Source organism: Didymella exigua, assembly GCF_010094145.1.
Source record: "Didymella exigua CBS 183.55 unplaced genomic scaffold M421scaffold_7, whole genome shotgun sequence".
Lineage (NCBI taxonomy): Eukaryota > Fungi > Ascomycota > Dothideomycetes > Pleosporales > Didymellaceae > Didymella > Didymella exigua.
Window position 1 is genome coordinate 1,067,006 of NW_022984781.1, and position 15,231 is coordinate 1,082,236.

At 52.0% G+C, this 15,231-nt stretch overlaps 5 protein-coding genes across 5 annotated transcripts; 1 reads left to right on the plus strand and 4 right to left on the minus strand.

Moving 5' to 3' along the window:
* Positions 1–256: 256 nt before the first annotated feature.
* Positions 257–2,994, minus strand: M421DRAFT_418530 (Endopolyphosphatase). The gene is made up of 3 exons (XM_033591818.1): positions 2,789–2,994; positions 2,187–2,727; positions 257–2,138 (listed from the first exon to the last, which is right to left on the minus strand). The coding sequence occupies exons 1-3, from the start codon at positions 2,955–2,957 to the stop codon at positions 581–583; spliced, it is 2,268 nt and encodes a 755-aa protein (XP_033451297.1). The 5' UTR covers positions 2,958–2,994; the 3' UTR covers positions 257–580.
* Positions 2,995–3,311: 317 nt separating this feature from the next.
* Positions 3,312–9,240, minus strand: M421DRAFT_418531 (chromo domain-containing protein 1). Its single transcript, XM_033591819.1, has 7 exons — positions 9,170–9,240; positions 8,310–8,740; positions 8,235–8,261; positions 8,111–8,186; positions 7,413–8,057; positions 3,937–7,360; positions 3,312–3,883 (listed from the first exon to the last, which is right to left on the minus strand). The coding sequence occupies exons 1-7, from the start codon at positions 9,174–9,176 to the stop codon at positions 3,724–3,726; spliced, it is 4,770 nt and encodes a 1,589-aa protein (XP_033451298.1). The 5' UTR covers positions 9,177–9,240; the 3' UTR covers positions 3,312–3,723.
* Positions 9,241–9,790: 550 nt separating this feature from the next.
* M421DRAFT_365377 (hemin import ATP-binding protein hmuV) lies at positions 9,791–11,853 on the plus strand. Its single transcript, XM_033589713.1, has 3 exons — positions 9,791–9,813; positions 9,861–10,263; positions 10,315–11,853. The coding sequence occupies exons 2-3, from the start codon at positions 10,098–10,100 to the stop codon at positions 11,667–11,669; spliced, it is 1,521 nt and encodes a 506-aa protein (XP_033451299.1). The 5' UTR covers positions 9,791–9,813; positions 9,861–10,097; the 3' UTR covers positions 11,670–11,853.
* Positions 9,860–10,018, minus strand: M421DRAFT_21480 (uncharacterized protein; the record flags this gene model as incomplete). Its single annotated transcript, XM_033588254.1, has 1 exon — positions 9,860–10,018. A coding segment is annotated over one exon (159 nt), but the record flags the coding sequence as incomplete, so codon positions are not given.
* On the minus strand, positions 11,854–13,117 carry M421DRAFT_365365 (uncharacterized protein). Its single transcript, XM_033589712.1, has one exon. The coding sequence runs from the start codon at positions 12,685–12,687 to the stop codon at positions 12,037–12,039; it is 651 nt and encodes a 216-aa protein (XP_033451301.1). The 5' UTR covers positions 12,688–13,117; the 3' UTR covers positions 11,854–12,036.
* Positions 13,118–15,231: the final 2,114 nt, after the last annotated feature.

The following is a 15,231-nucleotide window of genomic DNA, read 5'->3' on the forward strand; positions in this document are numbered from 1 at the left end:
GCTAGCCTTGAGAAGGCTAATGAGGCAGCGTCAGCGCGTAAACAGTGTAAGAAAAAGCGTATACAGTACTGTAGGGTCTTAATAAAGGGAGCTGGAGAGGATCTACTTGCTCAACGTGAGGCTGATCAGCAGATTGCTTGTGAAGAGCGTCAAGGAGGAGAGCAATCAGGCCGTAGCCACCAGGCTCTCGCGCGCTGCAAGAGGTGCAGAGAGACTGGTCATAACTCACGTACGTGTATCTAGGATACCTAGAGTACTGCTTAATTTACTCTATAATTATCTATATATTATATTATCACGTTGTTGAGATATACGCTTGTGGAGGTGTGTAAAGTTGGTGGGGTGCGCGACTCGCTTGCCTGCGCGACTCGCTTGCCAGGCACGTTATGTGAAAGTCGAGACCATCAAGACGTACCCACGTGCTGAAGTGATGAATGATATCCAATATGATGATTGATTTAACGCCTCCCAATGCTCCTCTCCATCATGCACCCAATGTCGTGATATGCAACGCTAAAGAGCAAGACTTGAACCATACCCAAGTCCACAGGGTATCCAGACAACAGCAGTACCCGTACGATCACAACTCCACGACTTCTTGCACCTCTTCTGCTACCGGAGCAGACCGCCCAAACATTTCCTTGATCTCATGCGGATCCATGGTGCCTACGAAGGCCCGCTTGACGAATGTAAACCACTCCTTCGAAGCCTTGTGATGCTTCTTGCCCTTCTTGTGTTTCTTGTGTTTCTTGCCCTCTGCCTCGAGCTTGTCTTCGTCGACTGTGTCTAATTGTCCCTCAACCTCATCCATGTTCCTCTCTTCGTAATCAACATTCGCACCCTTCGCGCGGCCACCACCAATCTTCCTCGCATACTCAACCCACCTCCTGACAGTGAGATCAGGAAAATTCTTCTCCCTTGTGTCGTACTCGAGTTCGTAGTAAAAGTCCTTCGGGTGGGGCTCGGGTCGTGGGTGCTTTCCGTTGTGGTGTCCATGCTTTCCTTCCTTCCAGCCTTTGCTCTCGATTTCACCACCTTTGTTAACTTCAAGACCGAATATTGTTCGTGGGACTAGCTCATTGGCAGAGGTGTCCTCGCCGTCCACGTTGTAATGGTGATGTTGAGGATTCACGAAGTCATTGTTGATGCGCGTAAGGTTGGCGAAATACTGGGTGTACCGAGTCCATGTCAGGACTTGTGGCGAGTAAGCCGGACCAGGAGGTGCAGACTTGGATGGTCCCTCAGGCACCTTGAAGCGGTACTTCTTTGAGTGCTTAGCAGCTCTTTCCTTTTTCTTCTGCGTCTCCTTCTGACTAACTAATGTATCGACTTCCCTTTTGTACCCATCATCGTTTGAGAACTGGTGCTTAAGAAAGGCTTGCTGATGACCTTGAGAGGGCGAGGACGTGCTCTGAACGTGCAGGTGTTCGAGTCCGGTGATGTTGTACTCGATGATGCGGAGGGTAGGATAGTAGTTCGGTACCACACTGGGCGAGACGAGCGATGCGCTGTAGCGCTGGGCGTACTTTCCTCCAATCTTCTCAATATACTTCTTCTGTGCGCTCTTCCTAGCGTTCTTGCGCCTCGAGCTCGTGACCTTAGTCATCAGCCATTCCCAGACCGAGCTTTCGTCCTCCTCTTCGTCCCAAATGCCGGACTTCGGAAGCGCCCTTTTGTTCGAATCCGCGAGAGGCGATGGAAGCTGTGCCCAAAAGTCTCGTAGACTCAAGAGGTAGTCTGATGCAGACGCGACTGTAACCTCGCCATCCTCGAGCAGTCTGACTTCGCCATCGACACCCTTAGCTCGAGTCTGCGCGGCCATGTCGCCCTTTCTTGTGTGTTCGTCGATCTGATCGAAGTCCTGCAGCATGAAATGATCAATATTCATGTGCCCGTAGAGCGAGCCCACAATCACGTCTCGGTACTGCTGCACCCACAGTGTGTACTTCTGCCAGCAAGTCTCGTCCCAGCTCTCCTTGCTGTCAACTCGGGCAGGCGGGACGTGTCCCATGAGAATCGCTTTGACGCCGCGTTCGCGCATGATTCGGAGCTGAATGCGCAGCCATTCCATGTGTTGGTAGCCGGGTTCATGCTTGTTCGCGCAGCCGTCGACGCCGGAGTTTGATGTGAAGAAGTAGCTGTCAATCTATTAGCATCGTGCTCTAAAGTATCCTCGAGTCCCTTACATCGTGTTCAAGCTAACCACAGCCAGCTTGGCTGGGATGACCTCGACAGAGAACCAGCCGCCTTGTTGGAACTGATGCCTTTGCGCTTCCGGGATGAAGCTGCGCCAGATATCGAGGTACTTCATCGTCCACTTGTTCGGCCCCTCGAGGAAAATGTTGTGCGGCATAATGTCGTTATTGCCAAACGTTGGCACGATAGGAATTACATATTCGTTGGTCCCTCTGCGGTCCTCGTCAGACACGCCAAACACCTCCCCGAACTTCTCGACCAGGAACTCGTTCTGGCTTATGATCTGCTTCTGCGTGCGCGCATGCTTCTCATCGTTGTCATGTCGCGCCGAGTCACCAGTCCAGATCACAAAGTCGATGTCGTCCCTGACATTCTCTTTGATCCATCTGAACGTCTCATTGACCAGCGAAAACGGCGAGTCACACCCTGACGTCTCAGCGCCGTAGATGCCGGCAGGTCCTCGTTGGCGGTGACATGCCGCCTCAGCAGTCGTACTCGAGTATGTCTTGTAGAACGGGTCGGGGTGGAAGTCTGCAGCATGTCATCAGCGCCAAACCACACTGCACGCTCCAATAAAATCCCACAAACCCACCTGTAATGTGCAAAAACCGGCCTGTGAGCTTTCGCCCGCTCTGTGCTGCCGCGGCGTCGGACCCAATCTCGCCCAGCGCGACTGCAGTTACTGCACTAGGCGGGGCGGCCATGGAAGCACCTCCCCAAAAGAGCAGGCCGCATACCAGCGCGTTGCGAGGCCGTAGCATGATGGCGGTGGTTCTATCGGATTTGTGGACACACGAGCATCTGGGAAAGGCAAGACTGTATATTGACTCGCAAACTGCGACTTAGCACCATGATGGTTGAGTTCGTGGCTGGCCCCCGAATCATTTGCAGCTCGTGCGGCCGTCTATCCCTGCCATTGGACGTCATTTTCGCGACTTCTTTTTGCACTAAGCGCGCCTGACCGCTACTAAGGCTGACGGTTGCTCTCTGCAGCAAGGCGACTGCACCCTGCACTCGTGTGACTTTTGCCTACATGAGTATTGATTGTGGGCGAGTGTGAGGCTAGGCGTATCACTGGTCACCGAGCAGGTCACGAGAATGAGTGATTTATGTTAGTGATTTATGTTTGTGACTGTAGATTGTTTCTAGTCAGCTATGACACCACTGGGTGTAAATTCAAAATCTAGCGAACGAATATCGGCGCTGTTTGACAGTCGTGCCTCTCTCATGCAGTGTAAGAATGATGCACGTGTCCATGCCGAATGTCGTAAATGCTCATGCAACCACCCGCCATGTTTTGTTCCGTGTGATGCGCCTCTGCTGAACCCATGTAAACACCATAGTGAGCTCGCGTGTAGCGGCTCATGCAGTAAAATCAAAGTAGGATGTTGCACGAGAAAGATATCTCGAGTAATCCAACAACCGAACACCTACGCTATGCCCAAAGAAACAAGATTGTAGGCACCATACAATCGAAAACGCCGTGTAGATATGGTCTTAAGTTAAACGCCGAAGCGTGCCTTCTCTTCAAGTATGTTGCGATTCCGTCTTCTGTCCGTTGCTTTGCTGCGGAGTTGCAGAGGACTGCTTGCCGTTCATTTCGGAGCTGCGCATCTTGCTGTACATGCCCTTGACCTGTGGGACTGTAACGCCGGTTCGTGGCCAGTGGTTGTTGACTGTGTAATTCCTGCGTGTGAGGTTAGAGAGAGGTCTGTCATGCATGTCACTTAGTCAACTTACCACAGACGCTCCTCTAGCTCTGCATTGTCACGTGTCTCTGCCCGAACAAAGTTGCCAATGGCAATCAACTCGGTCTTTAGAACCTTGATCATAATCTCCTTCTGCGGGTAATTCTTCGCCGTAGCCTTCTTGAGGCGGCTAAGATTGTCGCGCACTGGTCGCATCTTACGCTCGACGAAATCCTCCGGCTTCTTCTGATTGCTTGCCTTGGGAGTCAAGTCAACAGTGCGGTTGGGATTTTGGCTCTGGCTAATCGCACGTGCTCGCTCTTCCGAGAGGCGCGGTCGATCGTCCCTCGAACGATGTCGTTCCAGATCGCCACTGGTCTTTCTTCTGAAGTCGGGGGTCTCTGTGCGTTCAGGGAGTTCCGACCGTCTGTCGGCGCTGCCCCGGTCATCGCGGCGGTGTCCCTCTGAAGGCCTGTACTGATCACTATGCCTAGGCTTGTCGCGCTCTCGATGCTCCGATCGGACTTCTGGGCGTCGGCTCTCGCTGTTGCTGTGCGTGCGCTGGATAGGACGTGCGATATCACGCGACACAACTTTCCTGGCATGCCCTGGAGGTGCAGGGCTGGCAGATACACTCGACGCTTTGTCGGTTCGGCGAGCAGCATTGAGGTGGTGCTTCTTGTTGTTGCGATGGTGATTCTCCATGAGGCGCTTCGCATTGGGATCCGCACCGGTCTTGTCCTTGAGGACAGTAAGGAGATAGTTAGCACGGCGCACCAAGTGCACTGCACCAGGGGACTTGGCGTTCTTCTCTTCTCCCTTAGTACGTTCCTCTTTCTTGTCGACACGGTGCTCTTCCAAGAAGAACTTGCCGGCCAATCCAAGTTCGGAATCATCGCGAATCTGCACCCAGGCACCGTAACCATGGCGAGAGATACCTACACTGAGCATGCCATCCTCCCGAGCGCCCCAAGGGCAGGAGTAGCTCGCGGGCTTGATAGCGTCCGCAATGCGGAAGTTGTGCCAATCCTGCACGCCCTGTATTGCTTCTTTGAGGATGCGCATTTCGATCGGGCGATCAATGATGGTCTCAGCATTCAGCTTCTTTACGCCATTGAAATCGAAGAGCACAGCCTTCTTGTCTTTCTTTGTGATGGCGCGGTTCTCGTCGATCTCCAGCTTCTTAAGCCTTGCCTGCTCCTGTTTGACGAGGTCCTGACTAGTAGTGATAATCGTGTCAAGGGTGTTCTTGACGACATCCGAATCACGACCAACAAGCTTTGCAGCCTTGAGCATCTCTTCGGCGCGCTCCTCCAACGACCCGTATCGTTCATAAGCCCGGACCAAGTTTCGTGTCTCTTTGGTATTGAGAGGACGCTTCGGGTCACGCTTGACATTTTCGTCCTCTGATGGCTCATCATCGTCAACGTCGACATCTCGGGAGGCTTCCATGGCGCGCTTTTTGGCGGCGCGTTGCTCACGTGCGCTCGCAGCACTCGCCTTGCGCTTGCGTGGAGCGCTTTCATCGAGAAGCTTCTGAGTCTGCTCATCGTCCTTGCGCTGCTGAATCTCAGCCTTGACAACCTCGAGCTCTTCCTTAGGAATAATGTCATCCCATTCAAGATCGATCTTGACGTCGGTATACTCGAAGTTCTTCAGAAACTCGGCACCACCATCAGATGTCAGACCTGCGGCTTGCTCGGTCTTGTGCTCCTCGGCGTTCTCGAGAACGGAGTCAATGTCGAGTTCTTCAAGCTTCTTCTGATTACCTGATTGTTCGAACATCTTCTGACCGCGACGCTTTAGGATGTTGTTGATATCATCAGCAGAGTTGGGCTCCGCGACGGCGCGATTCACCTTGTCGCTCATTTCCTTCTGCTGGCGATCTGTGACACCACGCTGAATGGTGATGAACTCCAACATACGCTTGTTACGAGCGCGCTCCAGAATCTCTTCCTCAATCGTGTCCTTCGAGACAAGACGGTAGACGCTGACAGGCTTCTGCTGACCGATGCGATGAGCTCGAGCCATGGCCTGCAGATCCGCCTGAGGGTTCCAGTCAGAATCGAACAGAACAACAGTGTCAGCAGTCATCAAGTTGATACCAAGACCACCGGCACGAGTCGACAGGAGGAAACAGTAGTCGTCACTGCCAGGAGCGTTGAAATGGTCAATGGCGATCTTCCTATCACTGGCGGGAACGGTCCCATCCAAACGCTGGAAGGTGTAGTTTCGAAGCTTGAGGTAATCCGTCAAGATGTCCAGCATATGGACCATCTGACTGAAGATCAGAACACGATGACCGTCCTTCTTGAGCTTGGTCAGAAGTCGATCCAGTAGCATCATTTTTCCACTCGTTGTGATAAGAGCCTTCAGGGTCTCCTCCTTAGTGGCGTCGCCCTTGATGAACTTGGCCTCGGCGTTGGGGAACAGCAAGGCGTGGTTACTGGCCTTCTTCAACTCCATGACGATATTCAATAGAGACTGCTTCTGGCCGGAACCGCCCTCATTAAGAGCCTCGTAGTTGCGTGTGAGGATGTTCTTGTAGTACTCAAGCTGAATGTCGGACAATTCGACACGAAGAATCTTTTCAGACTTCGGTGGCAGGTCGTTTTCGACTTTTTCCTTTGTACGGCGAATCATGTAAGGCTGGATCGCATCACTGAGCTCGGCGAGCTTGTGACTGGCGTCCTCTGACGCCAAGTCGACTTCTTCGTCGACTTGGATTTTACCAGGCATGAGGAAGTCCATCAACGCAGATAATTCTCCCAGCGTGTTCTGAATGGGAGTACCTGTGATGAGGAGTCGACTCGGTGCACTAAAGCCTCGTAGCTTCTCATACAGCTGAGACTCGCGGTTCTTCAGCCTGTGAGCCTCGTCAACAGCCAAAAACTGCCACTTGATGCTCGACAGGAACTGCCAATCGGCGAGTACGTATTCGTATGTTGTCAACAAGACGTTGAACTTGATCCTCTTAGGATTGCCATCAACAAGAAGCTCTTTGTCTCGGATGATGCTTCGAGCATCTTCCCTGCCAGTGTAGATGACATAGTTGATGTCAGGAGTCCAGTTGTTGAAAGTGTCTGCCCAGGCTGGCATAGTCGAGAGGGGTACGACGCAAATGAAGGGACCATCCTGGCCGCGATCATGACGCAGCCAATTCATGAATGAGACTGTCTGCACAGTCTTGCCCAGACCCATCTCATCAGCCAAGATCACATTGGTGCCCCTGCACCAGTTGTGCGCAAGAAAGTTGACACCTTGCAGTTGGAAAGGCCTCAGGCGGCCGAACTTGATGTAGTCAGGCTGTTCGTCCAGCTTCGCAAATCTCCGCCGTGTCTTGATGTTCGATTCGCTTAGGTCTGAGGATGGACGATCAGAGGACCGATCGAGGAAACGATCGATTTCGGTTTGCGACAGGCTACTCACAAGGGAGGCAGGCTCCCATGTGCAGAATTCATATGTCAACCCCTTCCCTAATTTTCGGTTAAAATCCTCAAACCAAGGCAGCAAGCACAAGTCACTTACACTTCACAAAGTACTCAGTCTCATCTTCACCATCTTGAGAATCGATGACGCGCTCTACGACTTGGAAGTCGAGCTGACTTTGACGTTCAGTCTCACGGGCGACCATGTGCTGCTCATACTCCTCAGGCTCGGACTTCCTCTTGTAGGTAGCGTACATGTCGGCCATGACGGGGCCTTTGAAGTAGTTATCCAGCTTGCGAAAGCCTTTATAAGTGGCGGCGGTTCGGTAGTCTTCCCACGTGGAGTGGTAGTGTGCTTTGTCCTGCCATTTAATCAAGTACTCGAAGTCTTTCTTCTGAGCGTATGAAGGGTCGACCTCTGTTCCCTCGAGGGGTCGATGGTCTAGTACCTTGTCGATAATGGGACCGGTCTCCTCAGGCACATTGGCCCAGTACGCAGGCGTGTTCTCATCCTCCGATTCTAGGAAAGAGTCTTCGTCTTCCTCCTCATTGTAGTTGGTGGCTTGTGCGGTACGTCGCGAGGAAAAGCGGACCTCGGCGTGTGATGGGGGCAGCGTGCCTTGAGCTACGAGCAGGTGTCGTCGACGGTCCTTCTTCGTAGGCATGCTGCGACGAGGGCCTTGATAACCGTCAGACTCAGAGTCAGAGTCGTCTGATCGATACACGGGTGTGGCTTGCTTCGATACTATGACCGTGTGTCAGTACGACTCAAGATGGACTTCTGATGAGAAGACAGACCTTTGCGCGAGGCTGTGCGCTGTCGCTTACGAGGCACGTCGGAGCCAGAACCATCATCCTCGTCGCTGCTATCGACCTATAACTTGTAAACATCGTCTCCAGAGGCCCTCTGTAAGTAGCTTACCACTCGACGGTGAGGCCTGGCGCGACCCTGAGACTAGGTTAGCTTAAGGAGTTGAAGAGCGGGGATGTCACGTACGCTGCGACGCAGGCCATACAGCTCGGGATTCTGTGTCATGTAGTCGTCCCCCTCTGTGCTGGCCTTCCGTTTTGACGGCCTGCTCGACTCTTGGGACACTGAGCTACGGGCGTCATCGTCACTCTCCGCCTGTTCCGGCGGCGGTGATTCAGAATCATAGTCGCCGTCTGCCTCGCCCTCGGCATCCACATCGTCAGAGGAATCTGAGTCCTGTGCGATGACTACGTCTTCGTCGTCGTCCTCGCCTGGCGCGTCGGCGTCAGAGGCTGGCTCTGCTACGGCGTCCTCGTGGGTATATGACATGTCGCTATTGCTGTGCGCGGCCAGACCGTTTGTCGCCGTCGTGCCGGCTGCGTACGGTGATCCGTGACCGTTTGTGAGTGCAAGAGAGACCACATGGCCCGGTGAAGTGGGCATCATGATGGACGTAGCTGTATGAGATGGTCAGCGTGATATCTCGAGATGCGCATGGGTCCGGCAGGCAAGGGTGGGTGCGCTGGATAGAGCGGAACTACGCGACTCGAATGGACAAGAAAGTAGCCAGGGACCGCGGGGAGCACTTCTTCAATGGAGGCCTGATGGAATGAGTCGGTGGCTGATGGACGTGTGCTGACGAAGGGCGGCTGAGCGGCGTGGCTCTGTAGGCGGGCAGAGGGCGTGGAATAGGCGATGGAGGACGCGCTGGAGCGTTCGAAGCGTTGTATGGGTCTGTAGTAGGCGTCTTGGACGTGTTCCTGGATGCACCGACATGGATTCGTGATGGGATTGATGGACTTGAGCGAGGCCGGCGACGCGCAAAAAAAGAGCGCGTCGATCAGAGCACAACTGACAGACAAGAAACCAGAGGACTATGTACTTACAGTCCATGACGAAGCTGCCCTCGGGCTGGGTGGCCGGGGTGGGCGCTTGGGTGTGGTGAGGTATGGGGTAGTGTGTGAGGAATCGGTATGTTCGAAGAGGGCCGTCAAGGCTTGGGGCACACCAGCCGCGAGTGGACCCACATGAGTGCCCACCCAATCAGCGTGCAGCAGAGTCGCTGACAACAGCCTCGTTGATTGCCCGTCGCGCAACGTCACAGGAAGAAAGCCTTGCGAACCCTGCGAACCTCTCCACGGTCCTTCTCGCGCCTCCTCCACTCTTACACCTGTTGCAGCGTCGTTGTCCGCCATCAACTCCGGTGTTTGCTTGGTTGTGCAGCGCGTTCCCGGCTCCCTGTCCGATCCATTGTCTCTCGCTGGCACACTCGAAGGCCAAAATTCACCACCCCGCCAACACCGCTTTTCGACACACTTTGAAGCCGCGTCCAGACGCCGTCAACCACCACCACGATGTCGGACAAGCTCACCCGGTATGTCGAAATGCTCAGAACGAACATGCGTATCCTGACTGACATACGACAGTATTGCCATCATCAACTCGGACAAGGTACCTCGCGCTGCCCCTCTATACAAGAAATTTTGGCATGGCTAACGTGAGGATGTTCGTGATCTAGTGCAAGCCGAAGGTGAGTGCGAGAACCCCGACTTCAAGTCCGTGCACTGACGAATGCAGAAATGCAGGCAAGAATGCAAGAAGTCTTGCCCTGTAGTCCGCACTGGCAAGCTGTGCATCGAAGTCACCAACGACTCCAAGATTGCCTTCATCTCTGAGCGCCTGTGTATCGGTTGCGGTATCTGCCCGAAGAAATGCCCTTTCGACGCCATCAACATCATCAATTTGCCCACCAACCTCGAGACTCAAGTCACCCATCGATACTCCGCGAACAGTTTCAAGCTGCACAGACTGCCCATGCCTCGTCCCGGACAGGTTTTGGGTCTTGTCGGAACGAACGGTATTGGCAAGAGTACCGCGCTCAAGATTCTCAGTGGCAAGCTCAAGCCCAACCTGGGACGCTACGACAACCCACCTGACTGGGAGGAGATTCTGAAGTACTTCCGTGGCTCTGAGCTGCAGAGTGAGCGCATTGAGACGTTATTCTGCATGTTCTCGAACTGACGATTCGCAGACTACTTCACCAAAATCCTCGAAGACAACCTCAAGGCCGTCGTCAAGCCCCAGTATGTCGACCAGATCCCTAAGGCTATCAAGGGCACTGAGAGGGCGGTTGGAAAGCTTATCGGCGCCCGCTCACAAATGGAGAACCTCGACGAAATGATTGATGAGCTCGAGCTGAGGCACATCTTCGACCGTGAGGTCAATTTGCTCTCTGGTGGAGAGCTTCAGCGCTTCGCCATCGCCCTTGTCTGCGTGCAGAAGGCTGATGTGTACATGTTCGACGAGCCCTCCTCGTTTTTGGATGTCAAGCAGCGTCTTGCCGCCGCTCGCAAGATCCGTAGCTTGCTTCGCCCTGACGACTACGTTATCTGCGTTGAGCACGATTTGTCCGTTCTCGACTACCTTTCCGACTTCATTTGTGTTCTCTACGGAAAGCCCGCTGTTTACGGTGTTGTCACACTTCCCGCGTCCGTTCGTGAAGGCATCAATATCTTCTTGGACGGTAACATCCCTACAGAGAACCTGCGTTTCCGTGAGGAATCGCTGCAGTTCCGTATTGGAGAGGCCGGTGACGAATACATGATCGACCACGCCCACGATTACAGCTACCCCAAGATGTCCAGGACCCAGGGCCAGTTCAAGTTGGACATCGAGTCTGGAGAATTCAACGACTCCGAGATCATCGTCATGATGGGTGAGAACGGTACCGGAAAAACCACCTTCTGCAAGATGCTCGCTGGTGCTATTCAGCCTGACGGCACAACCAAGATCCCGAAGATGAGCATTTCCATGAAGCCTCAGACCATCACACCCAAGTTCCAGGGTACCGTCCGCCAGTTGTTTTTCAAGAAGATCAAGGCCGCTTTCCTGAGCCCTCAGTTCCAGACTGATGTCTACAAGCCACTCAAAATGGACGACTTCATCGACCAGGAAGTCCAGAACCTGTCTGGCGGCGAATTGCAGCGTGTCGCTATCGTCCTTGCTTTGGGTATCCCCGCCGACATCTACCTGATCGACGAGCCCAGTGCCTATCTTGACTCAGAGCAGCGTATCATCACTGCCCGGGTCATCAAGCGCTTCATCATGCACGCCAAGAAGACTGCCTTCGTCGTTGAGCACGATTTCGTCATGGCCACCTACCTTGCCGACCGTGTCATCGTCTTCGACGGTCAGCCCGCGGTTCACGCCCGCGCCCGCGCCCCTGAGTCTCTCCTCTCTGGTTGCAACTCCTTCTTGAAGAATCTTGACGTCACATTCCGTCGTGATCCCAACTCTTACCGCCCACGTATCAACAAGTACAACTCTCAACTTGACCAGGAGCAGAAGTTGAGCGGAAATTACTTCTTCTTGGAAGACGATGCTTGAAGTTGTTCATGGCCACAAGTACGATGCCCCTCCACAGCGCCGCCCTGAAGGGCATGTAGCGATCAGAGGCACCAAAAGGGGAAATAAGAGGCGAAGCCTGAGGGCACACCCAAGCTCCCTTGATGAGGACCTTGAGTGTGATGAGGATGATGAAGAAGACGGATGACCGTGATAGTGGTCGACCTCCTGCGCTTTTCGAGACAATGAATTCAAGCGAACACGCAACCAGCCCGGGTCAAGTTAGGTGGCCGCCATCAGATTTTGGTCAAAGCAAATGAAAATACACGAGCGTAGACAGGCCGTGTACGAGCTTGGTGGATGTTGATAGTCACCATACCCCGACAAATGAGTCAAATGCCTCAAACTCCTAGCTATTGAGCTGCCCCAGAACCGCAACTAACTCTATTCTCATACTTCCTTCAATCGCTGATGGCCCGCTGACCTCCCCAACCTTAAACTCCATCTTCTCTTTCAAACCCTCCAACGGCTTCAACAACGTCTCCATCTCTCTCATACTCCATGCATGGTCCCAGCTCACCCGTCGTATGGAACCAACTACCGTCCTCAACCTCTTCGCCTTGTTCTTCAGCAAATGCACTTGCTCGTTAAGCCGCTCTGGCGACATGCCCTTCACCATGATACTCGGCCAAGGGTCGGAGGGTATGGCTTTCATCGTCCCGGGCAGTAGGAGCAGCTCCACTCTCCGCATGTTCCGCACAATGTGCAGAGACACGGCCGATATGTAGTTCTTGTCGGCGTTAAGGGCCCTGAAGCTTTGTGCTACGAAGCGGAATATGCAGCGGGTGAAGTAGTAGGTTGATACTTCGTTGAGGAAGTGTCGGTTCGTCAAGAGTAGGGAGGGAGGGGAGATCGAGAATGAACATGAGGCAGCTGTAATGGTTGTGGGAGCCCGTGTGGGATAACCGCGTGGTTCTGGAGAGCAGAGATGATTGTAGATTGCGTAGTGCAGCTCGAGTGGGAGACGGAGGAAGGGTGACGCTGTGGAGGGATCTGTCATTTTGAGTGTGGATGATTCATCTCGGAGAATCGAGAGCAGGAGTGGCTGTGAAATCGAATCGATTGCGATTGCATGTTGTGTAGGTCTGGAGCTGTTCCAGTGCTCCGAGGGCCCTTACCGTGCCCCACCCCATGATGCACACCAACCCGTTCTGCACGCAAGGCCTCATAATGAGCCACACACAATAACGTACCTCACGGTCGAGCGGGTCAACAGGCGAGCCTGTCACTTTTGCCAAGCCCCCACCAAACTTCACCCTATGCACTTATGCCTCCTTAATAGCATTAACGTACTCCACAAGCGAGCTGGCCACTTTTGCCAAGACTACACCGAACTTCACTCTCCCTGTAATGCCTCAACACAACAACGTAAGAAAGCCTTTAAATAAAATAGATATATAGCTTGCCCTTTAGGCTATCTAGCAAGACGCAACACTAAGCGTGCAACGTACTGTAGTAATATACTAGGTCTCTTAAAGCACCCTAGGTACACGCCTTACTAGAACCTCTTTATAACACAATTACAAGCCTAACATAATAAGGATAACTAGTACAAAGGAGGAGGTGATTGTCCAGCATGTATTGAAGCTAGACGAGCGAGGATACCCACCCCAGCTTGCTGATGTGGAGGATATGGCTAATTCTCTGCTTGCTGAGCGCCACTAGCCCTACGTTAGCAAGAACTAGGCTGCTAACTTTGTAAAATGTTAGCTAGAGCTTAAAGTTAAATTTAATTATAAGTATAACTATAAGAGAGCTCTGTGTAAGGATCTTAAGGTAATTAGGGACTAGTTCTAACTAGTAGAGAATACTAAAGCTAAGTATAGTATATAAGATAAAGACACCTACAACTTTAATAAGTCTAGCTTTATAATAACGTAGTTCACAAGCGAGCGGTCCAACCCAAGCGAGCGGTCCATCCCAACTATGATAGCCTAATAACTACTTTGCATTACAATGCTATCCTACCACAACGTGCAATTAACCTATACTAAAGGGACCTTATAGCTTGCTATCTAAGCTATAATTAAAGATTACAATAAGAGTAAAAGATGCACTATTATAGCCTTTAGCATACCTTAAACTACTGTCTGCTAATAATGCTAAGGAGCCCTCTCTTAACGCGATTGCAAGCCTAATTTAAAGAAGCTAAGTAAACTAGAGGAGGAGGCCCTTGTACAACGTATACTTGAGCTTAACACAAGAGGAATACTTGCTACAAAGGCTATGGTGCGAGATATGGCCAATGATCTGCTTGCTGAGCGCGGTGGAGAGCCTGTTGGCAAGCACTGGGTAGACAACTTCAAGACGCGTACGCCTGAGATCAAGCTTCGAAGGAGCCGTCCATATGATCACTAGCAAGCTCTTAACAAAGATGCACGCGTTATAACACCCTAGTTTAAGCTAGTTGCTAACATAAAGGCCAAGTACAGCATCACAGACAAAGACATGTACAACTTTAACAAGATAGGCTTTATAATAGGGGTTATCTATAGCTAGATAGTCTTTACAGGCTCTAAGAAGCGTAGCACAAAGAGCCTGTAGCTAGGGAACTATAGTTAGGTTACTAATATACAAGGAGTTAACGCTAAAGGATAGGCTATCCTACCCTTCCTTATCTTCCCTAGCAAGGTCCTTATTACCTTATAGTTTTACAATCTACCTTAGGATTAGGTAATTAAGGTTAGTCCTAATAGCTAGATATTAAATAAGCTTAGTATTGCCTAGCTGAAGCACTTCAATACCCATACAAAAGACCAGAAGGTGGGTGCACACAGGCTGCTGATTGTGGACGGCCATGAGAGCCACAGCTCACATGAATTCTACAAACACTGTGAGGAAGAGAAGATTATTATTCTCTGTATGCCTGCTTACTCGTTGCACCTGCTGCAGCCACTTAATGTAGGTTGCTTTTCGCCTTTAAAGCGGGCATATAGTGATAAGATTAGTGGCTTGGCACAGTATAGCTCTAAGCAGATTAAGAAGGAGGCTTTCCTACCAGCCTTTAAAGCAGCTTTTAAGAGGTTAATTATAAAGGAGAACATCTATGCAGGCTTTAGGGGCGCTAGACTAGTTCCACACAACCTAGAGGCGGTGATATTAAAGCTTAATGTGGTCCTTTGTACGCTAACTCTACTAAAGCTAGAGGACACCCTATAGGAATTAAAAACTCTAAGCAACCTCTGTGAGATAGAGGCTCAGTTAACGCTGGTTTGTGAGCGTGTACAACTGCACAGAGATTCCCTAGTTTCTCCTCTGCTTAGAGCAGTTGAGCAGCTAAACAAGGGCATTGCACGGATAGGGCATGATAGCGTGTTAATGCGACAGGAAATAGCAGGGCTTTGCAAGGCAGTAGAGATAGCAATAGAGGTTAGAGGTTGAAAGAGGAAGTATATTTGGGCAGCAGAGAGTCTTATGGTAGGTGAGGTAGCTAATTTAATAGCTGAAAGGGAGGGTAGTGGGCAGCAGGGGGGCGGAGAGCCTGCAAAGAAGGTGCGCACACAGAGGCGTTGCGGACGTTGTGGAGAGACTAGCCACAACGCTC